Source organism: Tyto alba, unplaced genomic scaffold (assembly GCF_018691265.1).
Source record: "Tyto alba isolate M040663 unplaced genomic scaffold, T.alba_DEE_v4.0 Super-Scaffold_40, whole genome shotgun sequence".
Classification (NCBI taxonomy): Eukaryota; Metazoa; Chordata; class Aves; order Strigiformes; family Tytonidae; genus Tyto; species Tyto alba.
This window is the reverse complement of record NW_024881316.1, coordinates 49,317,258-49,338,072: the sequence shown is the minus strand read 5'-3', so window position 1 is coordinate 49,338,072 and position 20,815 is coordinate 49,317,258. Positions and strand designations below refer to the sequence as shown.

The 20,815-nt window shown below is 48.7% G+C and overlaps 1 protein-coding gene across 1 annotated transcript; it reads left to right on the top strand.

Moving 5' to 3' along the window:
• Nucleotides 1-8,284: 8,284 nt before the first annotated feature.
• LOC104368312 (serine/threonine-protein kinase PDIK1L) lies at nucleotides 8,285-19,161 on the top strand. Its single transcript, XM_042803110.1, has 5 exons — nucleotides 8,285-8,342; nucleotides 10,005-10,628; nucleotides 11,686-11,902; nucleotides 13,874-14,126; nucleotides 16,977-19,161. Exons 2-4 carry the CDS (start codon nucleotides 10,083-10,085, stop codon nucleotides 14,107-14,109), a joined length of 999 nt encoding a protein of 332 aa, XP_042659044.1. The 5' UTR covers nucleotides 8,285-8,342; nucleotides 10,005-10,082; the 3' UTR covers nucleotides 14,110-14,126; nucleotides 16,977-19,161.
• The last annotated feature ends 1,654 nt before the right edge of the window (nucleotides 19,162-20,815 follow it).

Here is a 20,815-nt window from a genome sequence, read left to right as displayed (position 1 = left end):
ACTCCCTAGGAAGGGCTGGAGATCGGAGCAAAACGCCTTTCAGTTCGGCTACAGCTATTAAAATAGTTGCATTTAATGCCCCCCAGGTGAGACCTCGGATGCGCCGGTGTTTGGGGAGGCGTAAAAAAAAAAAAAACAACAATCTAGAAATTGATGGAAATGCCCCAAAGTGGTGAAATGACATCGTAGGAGTGGTTGGAGGGGATCTGCCCGGTGCTGGGGGTAAGATGCGAGCCTGGATTTGAGGTGGTTTAGGGGAAAATAGGGCTGGTGAGCAACACTCTGCCAGCCCCATGGGCAGCCTGAGGCAAAGTGGTTCCCCATCACGATCCCAGGCAAGTGCTGGAGAAAGGGACGCTGATTCTTTTTAGCATATTTTATATTTCTTTTTAATTTTTTATAATGTTATATATATATATATATATATATTGCTTCAGTCTTTTCTTAACCACTCAGTTTTTCATTAAGGACATATTCCCTGGCTCTTACGCAAAGCTGAGCAGCAGCTGAGCTGAAGTGAGAAGGCTTCATGCCTCTTTTGTCCTCTCCCAGGGTAATTTTAAAAGCTTTCGGGGCTGCCATTCCCTCCACAGCCCCCCAGAATATTAATTTCTTGGTGTTTATTGAAGCGCTGTAACGTTTTCTCCCCTAACCTGGCCGAGGGGGATTGCCTCGGTGGCCCCTCGTTTGAGCTGGCGATGATGATGCTATTGAGCTGGCAGGAGCAGGAGGCAGCAAATGACATCGGGGTGACGTCGTTTATGATCTTGCTAATTAATGGAGGGGTCAGAGGGGATGATTGACAGTTGAGATGCCCAAATCCAGCATGCTAGGCAGGAGAAATACCCATTTTTGCAGCATTTCCAGGTTTTTCCAGGTCTGTGTGGGTACCGGCAGCTAAACTCCCATCAGCAGTACTGGGGAGGGAACAGGTTTGGGATCTGGAGATGATTCACCCCTTGTAAAATTAGGATTGAAAATACAGATGCATATTTTTTCTTAAGGCTTTTGGTCATTTCTCGTTCAAAACTGGGTCCGACCCAGCACTCTCCTTTGTGGTTCCGGGGCGGGGGGGGGGGGGTGGGGGGGGTGGGAGGGGAGAGCATCCCTGGTGAGGCAGAGCAGGAGGATTCGAAGTGACAGGCAATTAGCAGCGAAAAGCAACGATCCTTTTCAGAAAGAGGACATGAAGCAGATGGGATCTGGCGCAAGGGAAACATGGAGAGGTTTTGAAAGCTGCCTCGAGGACGCGGGAGCTGGAAAACTCGGGCGCTGGGAAGTTGTGCTGTTCCCCTGGTCTCGTGGATCCTTTAAATGTTGCAGCCGAAGGGGCCAAGGATATACCCAAGCCTGTGTGATGCCTCCCACGAAGCTACCTGATTATTTTCCTAATGAACTCCAGGCGTTTACAGGGCAGCCGTCCCCTCCATCAAGAAAAACATCCCCCCCAGCATCCCCTCCTCTCCCAGCCCCTGCTTGGGTACCACCGCCCGGGAGGTGATTTTCCAGGAGCTTTTCAAGAATCAGGAGCTCAATGCCAGGGCCGCATCCTGCTCGTGGGCAGCCTGGGTGAGACGCTTTTGATAAGACGAAGCAGCAGTTTAAAGGGCTTCATTGCCCCCCGGTTTGGGATTGATAATTAAAAAAAAGGCAAAATATTGCTGATTTACTCCCATCGGTAATGATGGGGAGGGGTTGAGCTCTGCCCCGGCGGGGTGAGGATGAGCGTGATGAAGGCTGAAGTCATTTCAGAGCCCCTACAAGCAGCTCGGGGCTGGGCAGGGGAGCGGGGCTGACACGCCACGTCCCCCTCGGGGCTGGCACGGCCACCAAACACATCAGCCAGCCGGGTCCCGCTGGGCGACAGGCGAAGACTTGCCGGGCCCGACGGGAACCCGTTTGCATCCTTCGCTGTCGATAAACCTTAATCGAGGCGCCTGGCTCCGGGCCACACGTGGGGAGAGCTGGAAGCCCTGCTGAGGATGCCCAAGGGTTGCCTGGAGACCTGCCCGCACCCAGAGGGAGGCGGATGCTCGGAGCAGGGGTGCGGGCAGGCAGCGAACCCCAAGTTGAAATGCAGGGAGGGGAAAGCAGCTCTTTGCCAAGCCACGGGGATGAGACGCATCGGGGTGTGTGTGGGGGGGTTACCCCTCCGGCTCCACCACCAACGATGGGTGCTGCAGGGAATATTGCAACTGGACCGGAGCCGATTCGATTCACCGGATGGGAAAATAAACCACTCTTCTCTCAGGTTGGTTTCCCACCACTTCAGTGAGTTGGATGAGCTCGGGGAGGGGCCTGATGGGCAGCAGGAGGACATGATGGGGCAGAAACCATCCTCCCATGCAGATGAAGCTCTTCCTGGGCAAAGTAGAACAGAATTCTCTGCCTGGTCTCCACCGTAATGCAGGCAATAATGGCTTCACTGCTGCGTCTCCAGCAGGTCCTGGCTGAAATGAGTTTGAGGTCAAGAATGGATGAGTTGAGGGATTTGGGAGAAATGTTAAGAAAAAAAACATGAAAGGGAGGGGAGAGCAATCTCTTCCTGCACTTTCCATCAAGCAGAAAAGAAGGAAAGGTGATATTCCTACAAGGGAAAAAGGACCAGAGCAATTCAGCTTGAGGCAACATCTGAGAAGATTGTAGTTTCTGCTTGGTGCCCTTCATCCCTGCTGCCGAGAAGGGCCAGTTTGGACACGGAAACTGCATTTCACTTTGGGAAAGGGAGATTTTACCCGCAAGGCCCAAGGGATGTGGCCGCTCTTCTCTGCACAACCTCAAGGTTTCGTCCTCGGAGACAGTGGAACCGTCTCTAGATGAGCACTGAGCAGCGTGACCTGCTTTGAGGGTGGCCCTGCTTTGAGCAGGGTTGGGAGCAGAACCCTCTGGAGGTCCCATCTCACCTTCCTGGGACTTTCTGCCCCAAGGAGGATCAAAGGTATCAGGCACCCAAAATGGGCCAAGAGGACCTTTATTAAAAATAATAAGGGGGGGGGGGGGCAGTATTTCATACCCCTGCCTGAAGTGACCCCAGGAGTCACAGGACATGACCATCTCCACCCATCTCCATCTCCACCTCCATCTCCATCTCCATCTCCACCTCCATCTCCATCTCCATCTCCATCTCCACCTCCATCTCCACCTCCATCTCCATCTCCATCTCCATCTCCACCTCCATCTCCATCTCCATCTCCATCTCCATCTCCATCTCCATCATCTCCATCTCCATCTCCATCTCCATCTCCATCTCCATCCCTGAGCCAGTCCCAGTGGGGACGGGGCAGCTCTTGGAGATCAGCAATATCTGGGGAGCATCTCTGGCCCACAGCAAGGTGCTGGAGAACATCCATCCTGGTGTTTTTTGAATTACTTTGTGGGACCAAGCTGCCCTGACCAGATCAGAAACCCTCCACTGGCACCCTCTTTGCTTGCAGATAGACCTGGAGCCCCCACCCTTCCTCTGGTGTTGGTTTTGGGGGTCCTGTCATATCAGCCCTATACATGGAACAAAGACGGGCGATGACTTTTCTTCAGACATCTCCAAATTAATCACTCAGGGTGATTTTTGCCCCAAAAGCTCTTCGTGCCAGCATCCCAGACCATCCTCCTGGTTACCCTACGCTGGGACACACCACCCTCAAACATCCCCGTGGCTCTGCCCTCCTCAGCCACGTTCTCCCCTGGGACACACAGATGTTAGCTGCCACCACCATCGCCACGGAGCCACCTCGGCCCGAGCCCACGAATCGGAGCACACCCAGACAGCAGCCTGTGGGCTTCTCCAAGCAGCATCACGAGTAGGTTCCTCAAGAAATAAAACCAACGGGCAATATTGCCAGCAACACAAGAGCTCTGCCGCTCGGTGCTCAGCCTCAGCGAGCGGTGGGGGCTTGACGGAGCCCCGCCAAGTATTTGTGTCATCTCTTTAGAAATTGCCGTTTTAGTGAAAGCTCGATTGCGCTCATTTAGCTGTCGCTCAAACCCTTCTGCAGCCGCTTATTAGCGCTGGAGCGGGGAGCAATGAGACTTTGCTGATGATCACCCATCCTTTCACAAATTACCTCTTACTGATGAATTAAGGCCGTCGAGACGACGGTGCCTGAAAGCCGGGAGGGTATCTGAATTTCAGAGGTGCCTGAAGCCATTACCCTTCTTTATTCATCACCAGTGGAGCCGCATCTGGAGCGTTGCATGGGATGCTTAGCTCCGAGGAGCAACGCAGGGACTGGGAGGCCACGGGGATGGTTGGAGGCTGGAGGATGGGATGGTGGAGAAGCTGTTAAATCAGGCTGTAAAGCAGTTTTTTTGTTCAAATGGAGGGGGAAAGTGGTAGATCCCAAATGTGCTCCAACATATGGTGATTCACCCCTTGTATGTCCCCTCCACGCTGTGATCGGCTGGTGCAGCTGGAGATAAGCTTGATCCCAGTGTGGGAAAATCACCTTATTAGCACCATAGGCTGATTATTCTGGGCGGAAAAGCTCTTGACTATAGGCACACCCCCCCCCCAAAACACTTCAGGGGGCAGAGAAAGATCTTTGTAGGGTGAAAGATTTGAACCCATGGCATGGGAAGTGTGGGCATGTCCATATACATGTACATGGGTCTGGGGGTCCAAAAAATGCCTTGGGAGAAGCTGAAATATTGCTGGCTGAGGGTCTCTGCCCCCCAAAGCATCCGGAAGCGGTGATGCCATTACCCCCCGCCCCGTTGGTATATTTATGTTCAACCCCCGGGGCCAGCACTTGAAAGATGGGAAGGATGATGTTCAAACCATCTACTCGCTTCTTGCTCTGGGGCCATGGTACCCCCTGTCTCCTCCTTCCCGTGGAAAAAAAAAATCTTCCCCAGGGAAAAAAAATCCGCTCGGCTCAGCCCTGCCTGATGGATGGTGGCGGGGCCAGGCTGGCGAGAAACCAGATTGAAACTGGTGACTCATTTCCCACCGGCGGCTATTTCCGGGGAGAAGAGAAGCTGTGTGTGTCCCCCCCCAACATCCATCAGGTGGTCGGAAAGTCCCCGCAGCCACCTCCGACACCCGCCACGCTGCTGCGGGGTGGACAAATGAGTTTTCACCCTAATTGCATCTTTTTCTCTATTTTTTTTTTTTTTTTTTTTTTTTTTTTGCATCCCCACCCTGTACCAAGCTCTGCTGGATGTGAGATGAGGATGAAGCTTCATCCCTGCCGGTACCCAGAGCCCCTCTGTCCCCCCCCCCCCCCAGCTGTTGATGAGTGACATTTGGCTGCGATGGAGCTGCTTTCCCTGGGAGCTGAGATAATTATCAATCACCTTCCCTAGGAGATTGCCATCGCTTATAGACACTGTGATGCCTATAGGCAGTGAGATGGAGCCAATACCAACCCAGAAATACGAGCCAGCACAGTTGCCCTGGGTTGGGGGGGCAAGATTTGGGGCAGAATTTGGGTTTTGAGGTGCTGATGATCCCATCTGAGAGCAAAGGGTGGCTCAGAGCCCAAAACACCAGCATGAATCCATCCTTGCACAGCCCCGATTGTTTGGGCTGCCTCCGGCCGGGCTCACACCAGGGGAAAAAAAAAAACTTCAAGTTTAATGAAACAGGTTCAGCAATCAATAATACTAATAGAAAAAAAAAAAAAAATTAAAAACCACCAAACGATAAGAAATATCTTTGCTCAGCAGCGACTAAATCTCTCCTCCCAACAGCCCTGCCCAGCCCACCAGCTTCACACCCTCTGCTCATCCCATCATTCCCAGTCCAGGTCCCAGCATCGAGCCTGGGTTCGTCCCCGATAAACCACGATGCACCAAAAAATAACCCCCAAACCCCAGCATTTAGTGCTTTGAGAAAGAAAAACTGCTACATCACTGTCGTCTTTAGCACATAAACCCTCTGAGTCACCGGAGGAATGTGCAGTGCTTTTTAATAGAGTCCAAACTGTCCCAGCGGGCCTCATGTTTAACATTCAGGGATTTGATTTATTTTATCTTTATTTATTAAGATTGCTCCATTAAAATATTCCCCCCCAACACCCCGACACGTGGGACAATGCATTTGCAGGAGTGAAGGGGAGTCGGCGTGGGATGCTGTGTGGGTGAGGAAGGACAGGTCAACTGCACCACTGACCCTCTTGATGCTTAATTTTTTTTTTTTTTTAACCCAAATGTAACACTAATGATTTTTCCTGATAACAGGAGTGGGTTTATGGGTGAGGGGTGGGAATGATGGGGTGATCCTTTCACGAGGGATGGGGAAAGAGGCAGCTAGGGGCAGACATGCTAGAGATCTAGGAAAGCTTGCCCAGGCAGAAAAGTTAAAAAGAAAATGTTTGTTTTCCAGGGTAAAATACAGAAATGCAGCAAGCAGACGGGTGGCTGAAAGGGGAGAGGAGGAGGGATGAGCTGCGGGCTCCTGGCTGCGGGACATTGCGGAGGCTGAAGGAGGCTGCCGTGATAATAAGGGAATAAAAATCCGGCAGAGGCAATTAAAATCCTCCCCTCCAGCCAGACATGGCTGGGAAGGCGACGGGGTGGTACCCGACATCCTCCCAGGCTCATCCTCCCCGCAGCAGCTCCGTTGGGTGCCAGGATTTGGGGCTGATGTGCCCCTTGGGGGGTTAGGGGGGTGGTGAGGGGGGGTGTTGATACCTCATCCCTGGATCTGGCTTCTTGGTTTGAAGATGCAAGGAAATATTTCCGACCGATGCCGTGGTTTTATTTCGTAGCCTCCGGCAGATATTAAAACTGATCTTGAGGGTGTGTGATGGCCACGCAGAGGTTGGCCCTGGGGGAAACCATCCCCGGCCTTGTTGATTAATTCCGGGGGATGTGGGATGCTCCGGTCCTTGAGGCCGGCGCCCAGCTTGCAACCCCTGGATCCCCATCGCTGCCCCCCATGATGATGCGTGGGACCACCGTGGGTTTTTATTTGGTTGCAATTCTGAAAGCAAACGCAACCAGGGTGGTTGTTCCAAGTGTTTTCTCGCCGGAGGCCCACAACAGCCCTTACTGCTGGGACGGAGATGGTCCCAGCTGCCTCTCAACGATCCTTCTTCCCAGCCCCATCAGTGTTAACGGCTTATTTAGGACACAGACATCTCCAGCAGCTCAACCGCACACCCCAAAGACACCTCATAAAATCGTATTTTAGTTTGGAAAGGTGGCCAGGCAGAGTTAAACAGGAGCCGGAACAAAATGTGGGCTAGTCTGAAATCCCCCAGCGGAGAGTTTTGCCTCCCACCACGCAACAAAAGCCAGTCACTCTCCATAAATTAAAATATCAGCAAATGGCTCCATCAGGTCGTTAAAAACTGTTTTGTTTTACCAATCTCTGCAGGTGCCGTGGGGGAACCCCCGTGTCCCATCTCACCCGCACACACCCGGTTTTCTCTCCCCCCCGCAGCACAGAGGGAAATAAGAAACTGGACCAAAAAGGCACGTTTCCATCGCCAGAAAATGCTGCAAATGAAGAGAAACGAGCTGGCGATCAGCCTGCCCATGGTGAGACCCCATCCTCCTCCTCGGACACACGCCCTGAACCCCAAGGGGGGTTGAGAACAAGGGGGTGACCCACGGTTTGGGGGGGGCGGAACCCGCAAGTGATGCTCTGGGATGGGGGGCACATCCCTCTGCCGCTCTTCTCGAGGCGCTTGATGCCGCCGTGTCTTGGGGAGGGGGGGCTGCACCAGGAACCCCGACTCAGGAGAAAGCGGGACCTGGGTGGGCTGGGTACTTTCTGCCAAAAGTTTCCCCCCAAATTTAATTTAATTTAATTTAATTCTATTTTATTTTATTTTATTTTATTTTATTTTATTTTATTTTATTTTATTTTATTTTATTTTATTTTATTTTATTTTATTTTATTTTATTTTATTTTATTTTATTTATTTTATTTTATCATCAGGGCCAAAACAGAGGTAGGAGGCCAGGCGGCTGCATCTCCCGATTGCCTCGCTAACCGCTGCCGGGACAGTGGGACAGACGGAGGGACAGACGGACGGGGAGGGAATAGCCTTGACTGTCACGCCCCGAGTTTTGCGGAGGTTTGTCCTCGGCCGCCACCCTTCGCCCGCCGCAGGGGCTGCTGGGACTTGTAGTTCTTCCCTTCCTGCCACCACCGCGCAGACGCAGAACTTCCCCGCCCGGGGTTCCTTGAGCCGGTGGAAGGGGGATGGCGAAGCGTTCGCTGATTGGTCCAGCGGCGGCTTCACCCCTCCCCTCCCCGTCGTCTCTGGTTTGTGATTGGTTCGTTCGCGCTTCCTTTGTTCTGGTTGGGAGGCAGCGGCCAGGGGGCGGGGCGGCGCGGCTGAGGCGGGAATTGCGGTGCTGGCGGTGGAGCTGGGGGCGAGCGGCGGCCGGTGGTGAGGGGAGGAGGGGGCCGGGGCAGGAAAGGGGCTGGCGGGAGGGGAAGCGGGTACGAGCTGGGCCTGAGGAGGTGGTGGGGAAGGGGGCAGGGGTCTGGGAAGAGCCAGGCCTGAGGGGGTGGAGGGGAAGGGGGCAGGGGTCTGGGAAGAGCCGGGCCTGAGGGGGTGGAGGGGAAGGGGGCAGGGGTCTGGGAAGAGCCGGGCCTGAGGGGGTGGAGGGGAAGGGGGCAGGGGTCTGGGAAGAGCCAGGCCTGAGGGGGTGGAGGGGAAGGGGGCAGGGATTAGGGGTATGGGAAGGGGAGAGGGTCTGGGGAAGTGATTTTAGGTGAGAAGTGGGGAAGAGCTGTGTCTGAGAGGGGGGAAAGTGTCAGAAGTAGGGGTAGGGGAAGGGTGTTTAGGTGGGATACTGGGAAGAGCTGGGCCTGAGGGGCTGGTGGAGGTGTGGAAGGGGCCTGGGGGGGAGTGGGGTGGGGAGGGGAGGGGAAGAAAGGGGCTGGGGTGAGTGGAGATGGGGAAGGGAGCAGGGCTACAGTGGGAGTGGGTTTAGGGGGAGGTGGGGGCTGCTTTGGAGAGGAGTGGGGAGGCTTGAGGGCTGGAGAGTGGGGAAGAGGGTGGGAGAGTGTTGGGTGAAAAGATGGAGGATTTGGGAAAGGAGCATGGCTGGGGGATGGAGCTGGAGGGGGTGGAGAAGGAAGCTAGGGTGGGCTGGGAAGGGGAGGGTTAGGTTGGGGATGCTGGACTGAGGTTTTGGAAAGGGAGAATTTAGGGGGAAATGAGGGCTTTGAAGGCAGCAGCAGGTGGGGTAGGGAGTAGTGGGGAGGGTTAAGGGGATTGGGAAAGGAGCATGTGGGGCGTGAAAGCAGAGAATGATCAATGTGTTGTTAGGGAGCAAAACTTGGGATGGTGTTGGAGAGCACTGGCGCAGGGAGAATTGAAATGAGAGGCTGAAAAGGGAGCGGGATTATCGGGGGATAGGGCTGGGATGGGGAGTGACTGAGGGGCCATGAGAATTGCAGTGGGAACCTGAACTAGACAGTGAAGTGAAGAACAGCCTGGGAGCGGGACAGTGGTTGAGGTGGAGGGGAAGTGTGGTGTAAGGCTTGTGAAGGGGTTGGAAGAGGGTGAGCTGGAGAAAGAGAGTGAGTATCAGGGCATGGACTGGTAGAAAATTGGTAGTGGAAGCACAGGGACATGATGTAGCTATTGATGGATAAGTAAATTTACAAGGGGGGAAAGTGAGGGTGAAAGGTCTAGTGCCAAGCTGGCACTGCTGGCTAACTTTATTTCTTTAAACGTCAATTCTGGTAAAAGTAAGTTCAGCTGTTACCCAGGAGGTCTTGTCTTCCCTTTCCTGCCCTGCTTAGGAAACGTGTTTACATAGCTCTTTTTCTTTCTCACTAAACTGCGTCCGCTGTGGAGAAATCGATGTCGCTTCCCAGGTGGTTGTATCCCACTGTGCAGTCAGGATCGTATTTGATAATGTCTCAAAGTTACCATGGATATAGGCTTTCTCTTTAAAACCCTGTTTTAGCTGTTGGTCCTCATGCAGCTGCACCAACTACCGCTAAAATTGATACTAGTTGGAAGAGTTTGCAGTTGATCACTGGTAAGCTGCTTGCTTTGGGAGAGTTTTAAGCTTTTTATCCCCTTCTTTTCCAGGGTTCTGCAGGTGACGACTGAATGCCATGAGTTCAAATATTTTCCTCTGATTTGCTGTTTACTGGGCCAAAGTGAGGGATGGCTACGGAAGCCAAGTACAGCATCGTTCAAGAAGTGGGCCGAGGGAGCTATGGGGTGGTTTATGAGGCCATCGTTAACCAAACTAGAAGCAAAGTAGCTGTAAAAAGGATGCACTGTAACGTGCCTGAAAACGTAGAACTGGCTCTGCAAGAGTTCTGGGCCCTGCAGAGCATCCAGAGGCAACATGAAAACGTGATCCAGTTGGAGGAGTGTATCCTGCAGAACGGCCAAGTCTTTCAGCCAATTAGTCACCGTTACAGGAAATCGGACAGCCATTTGCTGCTGATTGAGACCTGCCTGAAAGGACGGAGGTGCATGGATCCCAAATCGGCCTGCTTTCTGTGGTTTGTGATGGAGTTTTGTGATGGTGGCAACATGAACGAATACCTGCTGTCTCGCAGCCCCGATGCTCAGATGAATAACAGCTTCATGCGGCAGCTCAGCAGCGCCGTGGCTTTCCTGCACAGAAACCAGATAGTGCATAGAGACCTGAAATCCGACAATATTTTGATTTCTCATAGACGTGGAAGTCCCATAGTAAAGGTAAGGGAATAAAGCTTTGCTGTAGCAAGTGAATGAGCTTCGTGCTTATGCATCATATGCTTTGGAATGGGCTTTTGGTAAGTCTTGTGATACTGGTAATAAGTGTACTCAGAACATCTGATATCAGGAGTGGGCTTTTTTTTTTTTTTTTTTAGGAGTCTTGGGAGGAAGTAGAGGTCATGATGGTGTGTTTCTGGAACGTCCTTCATCCACTGCTTATCCTGTTGAGCAGTTCAGGGCTGTCTAACTTCCACATGCTAGATAATCAGAGAGATCACGATCGGTCAAAGATGAAGCAATATTTTCTGTTCCCATAAAATTTAAGAATACACTGCCCCGTTACAACAGCGAGCGCTTTCAAGATTGCCGCCTCAAGCATGAACTGCTGCTCAGGGGAGGTGGGGAATGTCTTCGTGCTTCATGTTGGTGCCCTGATTGAAGCAGAAACTGGCTAGCTGCCTTTCTTACAGCAGCAGACTGAAAGCCTATACAGCTGCTTTTCAGAGAGCTGAGAAAGCTGGGAGCCAGCTCGCTCCTGAACTTTCAGTCCTGAGAGTTTCTGTAGTTAGACATAAAATAAGAAGTCTGTGCATTTGGATAATTCATGGCTTGACCGCTCAGATCAATAATGATATTTGTACTTCGACCTGCAGAGCCATCAAGGGACACTTAAATCAATGTCATCTTAATCACTGTGGATAATAACGGTAATGCAAGAGATTCCGTGTGCTCGCCATGGAACAGTAAGAGCCACTTTTCCTGTAGATGTAGTTCAAGGCATATTTATGCCCGATTAGATGTAATCAGAGTGAACTTCACAGAAAGATGACGATCAGATACCTGCTTTGCCCGTTTTATGAGGGGGAACAAACAACAGGAAAGGAGTTGAATGGACAGCCAAGGGGAACTAACCAGCAATTTGTTTCACTGGGGCTGCCACCTGACTGGTGGTGTCACCAATTCACCGGTGGAATTCGCCGAGCCGTGGTTTGTAAACACGCTGGTAAACCTGGTGTTTGTGAATGACCGATTTTGCTTTTCTTTTTGTGCATCGCAGGTAGCAGATTTTGGCCTCAGCAAGGTGTGTCAGGGGAAAGGGAATGTGAACCAGCATCGCTTCTCCTCTGCGTGTGGGTCAAACTTCTACATGGCTCCGGAAGTATGGGAAGGTCACTACACTGCCAAGGCTGACATATTTGCCCTGGGGATCATTTTCTGGGCGATGGTCGAGAGGATCACCTTCCGAGATGGGGATACCGAGAAGGAATTGCTCGGTGAGGATCCAGATCGGTGCTGTCCTGTTGTCAGTGGATGTTCTGGATCTGTAGGGATCCTCTGAGAGGCGTTTTCCCAGGCATGGTTACAAATGCTGTGTCATAGATGCTTTGGTTGTGGCTTTTTCTAGGACTTTGAAACCCAAAGAAACCCAAAGTTGGGGTTATTGTGGGGTTTGGATTTTTGTTTTTAAGAGAACTGCAAAGAAACCTCTTTTCCTTCAGCATGCATTGCTCCTAATTTGGTTGCTTCTCACGCAGGGTTTCCAGGTCTTGAAGGCAAATCACTAAGGCAGAAGGAATGCTTTTTATATTTACAAATCATTATTTTATTTGGAAGACAATTCCTTCTGCCAGATTGTTCAAAAATACTCTGGAGGATTTAAAGGTTAAGGGAAAGATCACTTCTGGCTTCTCTGCTGTCAGGCCTTCCTCACCCCAAGGAACGCTCTTCAGAAATGGATTTGGCCCTTATTGTCACTAAAGAATTGTAAGAGGAAAAAAAATCTCATAGCTGTTGGTGAGGCATCTGTCTTACAGTTACGCTCTTGGTGGAGGATTTATCATCTGTGTCCAGAAATGCCAAACCAAAAACCTTCCTGGCCTTGGGCTCATGGGTTCGCTTGTATCCTTGACTTGGCATAACCAAGGGACGGGATCACTCGGAGCACTGAAAGGATGTTCCAAGGAACCAAATAATAAACTGGGAAAGGATGTTTAGATAAGCTTCGCTGCCATCTGGCTGAGTTTCCTCATGGTTTAGAGATGCAAGATCTCACAGGGATGACTCGTCCGATGGCCTGCTCTCTCTCTCTCTCTTTTTCTCTCTCTCCCCGCCTCCTCCTTCCTTCAAATCCCCCACGCTTGAAATACTTTGTAGTAAATGATTTCAGAAAAGTATATTGCAGTGGAAAATCCATCTCGAGAGGAGAGACTGCCAGTCTTGCACATTAGCATAATAATTGAAGACATTTACCCAGGCTCTGAGATCATAGTATACCTGTCTGTCTGTCTTTTAAATGTTTAAGTTCTTAAAAGGAATTTCTACGGAAGAACTTTGAGAAGCTAGTGCGCTACTCCTTTAATTATTTTTTTTCGGCTTCCAAGTAGGTTCAGTTCTAATTCTGTTATTTATTTCTTTTTAAAATGCCAAACATTGATAAATGTTTTAGTTCCTGCCTACAGAAACAAGCAAATGGCTGCAGCTGAGGCCAAAGCATGAACAGATTTCATTAAAATTGCTACCCGTCAACTTGAGATAAGGAGTTTGTAAGGCCAACCTTTTCTATACGCAGACAGGTCACTGCCTTTGAAACATTTATTCTTTGCTCGTTGCAAGGGCAGAACAGCTTGAGTGAGCAAAGCTGTTTTTACTGTCTGTTTTGGAAGCTGGTTAATCATTTTCAACAACCGGTGAAATTATTTAGATTACCAGGAGCAAATTTACATTTCCCCTCCTTAATCTTGCTGAGGAGAAGTTGGCTAAGGGTAAATGGCATATGCTTGTCATTTTAATTGAAAAGTGTTTGGCTAACTGAGCAAATAAGTTTTGTGTTTAACTCTTTCAAGTCACCTCAGCCAAGCACAGTCTCCCTCCCTTCTCTAGAGCTCCTGAGTCTGCTGGTAGGGTGAAATGGAGTAAAATGGAGGAAGTTCACCCCAGCAGCCCATTTTCTCTGCAGATGGTCTGTATGACCGCTTGACGAACACGCCATGCTTAAACTTGCTCCCTCTGCTCCACACATGGTCACACACACAGCCTTGTGCAACATCTTGATTCCCGTTTGAAAGTAAAAGCCTCTTCTGATAACAACTTCTCCCAATATTTGACTTGGCAGTCACTTCTTAATAAGTGATCTTTCCAGTAAGCTTTCAGTGTTTTGTTTTCCAGATTGTCTATCTGTACTGCTCATGACAGTATTTTTCATAGACTTTACCTGTATAACCTGACTCCTTCTAATCTCTGTTCAGGAACTTACATCTGCCAAGGCAAGGAGCTTATTCCCCTCGGAGAAGCATTGCTGGAGAATCCCAACATGAAATTACAAATTCCCCTGAAGAACAAGAAGTCCATGCCGGATGATCTCTGCAAGCTCCTGCACGATATGTTGGCTTTTAACCCAAAGGAAAGACTGGATGCCTTCCAGTTGGAAGTCCGAATCAGGCAAATCTCCTACGGCAAAAAACGTCAACGCTCCGTCTCATAGAGATGAAGGACGTTCAGGTTAGTGTCTGCCAGGCTACTCCCTGTTTAGTCTGAGCTTACAGGGGATTTTCTGTTATTGACCGCTGGGCCAAAGCCCTCTAAATCAAATGTGACCTGTAGCAGTTCTGAAAATTCAGCTATAGAAAGATGCAGTCAAGCTAGAAAAAAGAAAAGGCTTCGATAAACGTTTGGGAAAAGGAATTTGGTTGAAGTACGTTTAACAAAGATGCTTTTGCCACCTTAATGGTGTGTGTTCAGGGAATTGGCTGTGCTGTCTCTTATTTGGGCCACCCTGAACCTCATCTATTTCCACAAAGGAGGGCAGATTTCTGCCATCACTCCAGCATTTTTACATGTGCTTGTTTGTTGCTTTTACGATATATTTGCTAACTAAATAAAAGCTGAAGTGGGCGAAGTTACTGTATATTTGTAGGTGTGCATCTTAAATATAGTATTCGGGCATGAGAGTAACTGCCAGATTAAAGACAGTTTTTATTTTTTTTAAATTAAAACACTGTTAATGCTCAGTGTGTGTCAGAGCGGGGTGCACCAGATGATAGAGGAGCTTCCTGTCCTGAACTGTTTAACATGTAAAGGCCTTGAAGAATGTCTTGGAAAAGGCTGGACTGGAAGTCTGGTGGTGTTGCTGAGTCCTGCAGTGAGACTCTTGTCTTCATGTGCCCACGCTGAGAGGAAAAAAAAAAAAAAAATTGATCCTAATCCTTGTGAGTTCTTGATGGCCTCTTTAATGTCTGCCTTGATGGAAGTTTGAACGTTCACCACAAAATTCAAGATGGTCTGTCAGATTCCATGTCTTTCAGCAGAGCAGTGAAAATAAAGAAGGGAGTTTCTGCTATCGTGGGCTGTGTATCCTAGAATTTATTTGATAAATGAATCGCAGAAATAAGAGGGTTTGTGTCTGATACTGTCACTGAGACTGAGCATCTGGCTGTCCTTATAGCTGAGGACATTGTCCTTTGCAACACAAATGACTTTTTGATGGGTTTAATACTCTTGATCTCATGACAGATTTATTCTTTAGTTTAAAACGTTCTCCTTCCCGGGTGTTGGCCCGTTCTGAACTGGTTTACAACAGTGAAACAGAGAGCTATTGTAACCTTAGCAGCATTTCTTCCTGTCCAAGGTTGGTTGGTTGGCTCCTCTATCATTTCTGCACTTGCTCTAGAAGAGCCTCTTCAGGTCCTTGTAAAGCACCAGCATTTATGATCTAGTCTGGAAATATTCCTCCTGATGTATTCCAGGATGGCATCTCTCTCATATCTCTCTCACTTAATGCTCTCATAATTACTTTGTATCCTAAAGCTCCTTTGTTGCTTGAGTTGCTTCAAATCAATAACATTCTGGGTTACAGCAGTTACTTTTGTTGACAGATGCGTGACCTTATGTTTTCTATTACTGAGTTTCAGCCCCTGTCAGTTAGAAGAAATGGTGAATGACCCTGAATATTTCCTCATCCTTTTTTATAACTGTAATTCCTCCAGCTTTGTGTCATCAACACACTTCTAATTGTGCCAGGTCTGTTAGTGAAAACATTAATTAAACAAGTCCGCTGCCAGTGCCAATCTTGATAAAACTCTACTCTAGCCTCTTCGTTTCCAAATTATCCGTTTCAGTTTTCCCTTGGGACAGGTTAACTGCCTTACATCTTCCTTTTTACTAATCCCAATCTTCTCCTGTCTTACCTAATCCTTTCTTGTGTGGTACTACATCAGATGCTTTGCTGGCATCTCAGTGGACAAAATCAACACTTCTATTTATCTAGAAGAATCAGCTTTATCGCTGAAAACGACTCGATTAGCCTGGGAGGTTCCGCAGCTCTGGGGACAGCCACCGGGAAACAGGAGGCCGGGCATACTGTAATAGCAACAGTACCACTAGTTGGCAGGCCAGCCCTGAAGTGGTTAGCCTGCTACAGAGGAATTTGCAAGGATAAAGAGGGGGGGGGGGGGAAAAAGGCTTCAGCAGCACACTGCCAGGCTTACTGCTGTTGGCTTTCCTTTTTCATTGTGAAACCACGATGGTAAATAGGTTTGCAGACGAGGCGCAGAAGTAAAACGCCAGCACAGCCACTCGAACCCCCCCCGTCTGTCTCAATCCTCTTCATTTATTTTATTTTCCTGTTTGGTGGGAAGCTAGCTGAATCCCTCCTGTACTTGCTTTTGGCATGTAATCGGAGTTGATGCAGCAGGGACTTGTGGCGCAGCGCTCCACGCCACGAGGCGCTCGCCTCCCGCGGTTGGAAACGCTGTCAGCTGCTGCGTTAGCGTGGACTGAAATGAAAAGCGACTCGCCTTTCGAAAATGGGGTTGTCTTAAACGCCAGTTCCTGGATGCTTCAGTCCAGAAAACAGACCCATTTCATACCCGACTTTCCTGATCTAAAATCAGGAGTGGCACAGAAGCTAAAAAGGGTTTCTCACAATGTTAAATCTAGGTGTTCAGAAGAAATTCTCCAATAGCAAGTTTGAATCAAACAGAGGAGATATATTTTTATTTATTTATTTATTTATTTATTTTGTCCATAATGCTTTGTTATCACAGGGCACCCAAACGCTAAGTCTCAGAACAGTGCGAAAAACATTTAAATGCGGTTTGGTTTTTTTTTTTTTTTCCCCATGAATTTAAAGACAAAGATATGGATATAACCTGTGATTTAGCAAGTCCTTAGTTAAACATTGCTCAGAAATGAGATTTTTACTGAGGAAAGCCTGCTTGTGTGCTCTGCCCTCCGTGTAAGTATGCTACTGATGTCCCCGAGCAGAACAGTGGGCCGGGGGACCTTTAGTATGAGCCAGTGCCCTCGCCAAGAAGCCTTTTATTTTGCAACTTTGGCGTGTTTCCTTTGCAGGTATCATGTCCCACTGTGATCTGGAGGTGGTGAACAACTCTGCCTTCCTTTGGATGAGTGGGTTGATCAGAAGACTGCTGCCGGCTTCCAGTTTTCCCGAACGGTTATATTTAAATGGACAATAACTTTATTTATTTGTACAGTAATTTTAAGAGGAGAACTACAAAAAAGAAATATCTATTTTTATGCAAACCTTCGGTGTTTTTATTTTTGTTGGTTTTTTTTTTTTTATGCAGTGGGTAGCATAGGTGAAAACTTGGCTGAGGTAACCTTGACCATCCGGCCATACTCAGCACGGTCGTGGAGGAGTTTCTGAACTTGTTCTTTTTAAAGCAACCCCTGTGTGTCCTTTCGGTGCCGTGACTGCCCTTTCAAAGGATGGCAAAGAAACCATCTGGAGACGGGCTTCTCTGCCCTGTTGCATGTTGACTGCTGTTCCAGCCCTGGCTTCTCACTGGCAATTCCACGTCGCTCGTCCTTGGCACAGAAGTTGTCTCTAGGAGCTTTAATTGGAGCTTTTTTTTTTCTTTTTGTGTGTGTGTGTAACTCTTCCCTTCGTGTTGCTTGGCCACGTAACTGAGTGATGTCTGCTGAATGAGCTGGCAAAGTGTTCAGTGTTTATTCTGAAAAGTTTGAGCAGAAACAAAAATGTATTTTCTTCACAGTAGCTTTTGAATATTCTTGCTTAGATTAACTAAAATGCTTTCTTAAAATAAATACAAAGAATGTTAAAGATGCCAATTCTTGATTAGAACGTATGCGTCACTAACACTTAAAGTAGTTTAAGGAATCATGCTTCCTGCTGTGTTAGCTGCTTGTGCCAGCTGTTCGTACAAGGGAAATGAAAAGGACTGAACTGGAATCTTGTCAGGTAAATGGGGAGTCTGATTTGCACCCTGTTTGAAAAATATTTTAATGTATCTGTAAACTATTGCTGATCTTTGCTTTTCTTAAGGAGCTGGGGGCGCCTGGCAAAGGTTCCTGCCTTGCTCTGCTGTTGCACGGAGGTGAAATAGTGTCCTTCAGGGACAGCTTCCTTTTGTAGGAAAGGAATAAACTGCCAAAAGAAAGATAACATGGTGAGCCCCTCCGTGCCACCTCTGCCAGACAGAGGACAGAAATACATCTGTTTCTGTTAGGAACAGATTATCTATTTCTATCCCCTGTCCTCCCTCCGAAGATTGTGGCTGCAATATGGAAGACTCAATTACAAGCAGTGTGTCATAAGCTAAATTCATGGAGAGGATCTTCCTGCTGTGACTTTATCCAGGGGCTCTACCAACCCTCCGTGGGGATGTATAACATTTTTTTTCACCTGCTCCTTCAGGCTGTAAAAGACGTTTGTCCTGCACAAATAAGCATTGATTGACCTTGGTCCCTGTAACAGGCAACAAACGGGCGACCCGATAGGAGTGGTCCCTGAAAAAGAGCTGTTGTGGGAACAGACGAAAAATAAGTTAATTCAAACCATTACGTTAAACTTGACTTTTGAATTTAGAGTGCTTGTTTGCAGCAATGATTGACACGGTTGCTTTGAGGCTCGTTCAGCTCCTGGCACCCCGGTGCAGACGGCCCGTACGGGGACTGGAAAGGGTGATCTGGATCTTTTGTTACGATGAGCCACGGCAGCCCCGTCCTGGAGAGCACCTCTGGCTTCTGGCAGGAGACAGGTCTGGCTTTGCAGCTCTACCCCTGCAGCCCAGCCCAGTCTTACCTAATTCTGGCTGTTGCCTTGATTTCTAACTCATCTTGGAGTCCATCTGAAGGACTGTATGCTGGGTTTTCCTTTCCGCACCTTTCAGTTATAAATATTACTCTGCTTTGCCTTTCTGAACTAAGATTTCTTCATCCTCCTCTTCCTAATCCTGCAGGCACTACTACTCTATTGCCTGCTTTCTGCCACCTCTCCTCAGAGCATGCTGGCCGCCTTCCAGGGCTGTTTTTAGTTGAGACCAGGGCCATTTTTCTGGAATACATATAGGTCTGCACGCCCTCGCAACACGTGAGAACGTTGCAAGGCACGAGAATGGCTGGTTTTTACTCATTTTCTTCCTTGTTTTGCCATGCTAGGCGAGTAGCCTCACAGCTGCTAGATATTTTTAGCTAGTCTGTACGTATGCTTTAATTGCTTGAAACTCTGTACTTTATAAATTAATAAAATGCTGTGTTTTTTTTTACTAATGCATTAAAAAGCGTGGTAAAACTGAGCATCTCTTTAGAATCATATGCCACTTTTTTTTTTTTTTTTTTTTTAAGGTACTGCAGGTTAGTAAGTCTTACTCTAATACCTAGTGAATTGGTAAATGAAAATAGGCAATGACAGCCTCTAATTTAAGTGTCTGCTTCTTAGGGAAACGGGTGGCGGGGAGAAGCCCGGAGCGGCTGCGTGGAGCTCTGAAAAGAAGCTCAATATTCAAAAGTGATCTAAAGGGTAAATGTAACGTCCGTAACCGAGAAAGGAACGGAATAAAACGGGAGAGCGCGTGAATCCGTGGCAGTCTCCTGTTTGAAAAGCTGCATGCAGCTCGTTAATAACAATATAGCCGAGCAAAGAAAGAAAAATAGAAGTTTGTCAAAGAGCTACAGTTTGGGAATGGGGAAGTTTGTTCAGTTATGGATGTTATGGGGGAAAACGAACTCCCCTTTATTGAATCGACGCTCCCGCCTCTTGCGACGGGACCTGAGGGGGGGGGGTGGGGGGGGGTGAGTGGGTTTTTCCTGGGGGGCAGCGGAGCTGCTGCACTCCCTGGTGAGAGCAGAAGGGTCGGCGGGCTTCAGTCACGCCGGCGGGCGGAAGATAAATCTGTCAGTGGGTCCTGAACGCTGGTTTGGAACAACCTTTGGTTCAGGGAGTTCCCAAACGGCCCTTGAGCCGCGCTCTGTGCCGCCCTGTTTGTAGACAGTTTTTCTTCCAGCTCCTGGAACGGCGGCGATGCTGCCGTCCTCCTTTCTCACCGTAAAGTGCTGAACCCTAAACATTGCTGCCCATCACTCCCCACGCGGGAAAGTAGCTGAGTTTTGGTGAAAACCGCTGCGTTGGTGACGGGAGGAAGGACATTTGATGGTGCTGGGTGATAGCTGCTTGCGTGATTCCACGTTTTAGGAAGAGAATGGGGCTGGCAAGCGCGTTGCGGGGTGACAGGGCTGTGGTGGGGTGCCTCGGTTCAGCGCCCGGCTCCCGGGGCTTTGACACTTGATTTTTCCCTGGGTCAGAGCACAGGCAGCGGTGACTAAGGATGTACCACTCCATTTTTATTATTATTTTTTTTTTTTTTTTAAATCTACAGTCATAATCTCTCTTGAAGAGAAAAGAACAGAGAGCAGTGTGGATCTGTGACTCGCCTTTGTATTTCAAGCGAACTGACAGTGAAGGTGAAGCTTTGCTCTGCTGTGGTGGGGAAAAACGTGTAAGTTCTCCATTTTTATCCTCTCCCCTGCAACGAGCCTCATGTGCATCGGCGCGGTTTGTTAGAAAAACCTCTCCGAGTGCTGGAGTTGTCCAGCAAGGCAGGCAGTTAAATGGCTTGTTTTGGATTAAGGATGCTTCAGACTAGTTAATTTTTTTTCAATGGGACAAATAACATCATTCACAGAGATGCAAGACAGCTAGGGGCTGAATTTAGCCAGGGAAGAATTAAATACTCACTACCGTCCCCAGTCAGGCTCAAGTCAGTCAATACTATTCTATTTTTCTCTAAAATTAAGCATTGCCTCCAAATCATTCATTAGCAGAATCCTCTATTAATCATAAATCCCAGCACATCTCACCAGACAGCAGAAGGTCTTTTTGTTCCCCTATGTCTCTTAAATACATCGTCGTAGCTGGTAGTCTTACAGCT

Coding starts and splice junctions, on each gene's coding strand:
- LOC104368312 (XM_042803110.1), top strand. CDS start 10,083: ATGGCTACGGAAGCCAAGTACAGCATCGTTCAAGAAGTGGGCCGAGGG. Junction 10,629..11,685: donor GTGGAAGTCCCATAGTAAAG/GTAAGGGAATAA, acceptor TGTGCATCGCAG/GTAGCAGATTTTGGCCTCAG. Junction 11,903..13,873: donor TACCGAGAAGGAATTGCTCG/GTGAGGATCCAG, acceptor ATCTCTGTTCAG/GAACTTACATCTGCCAAGGC.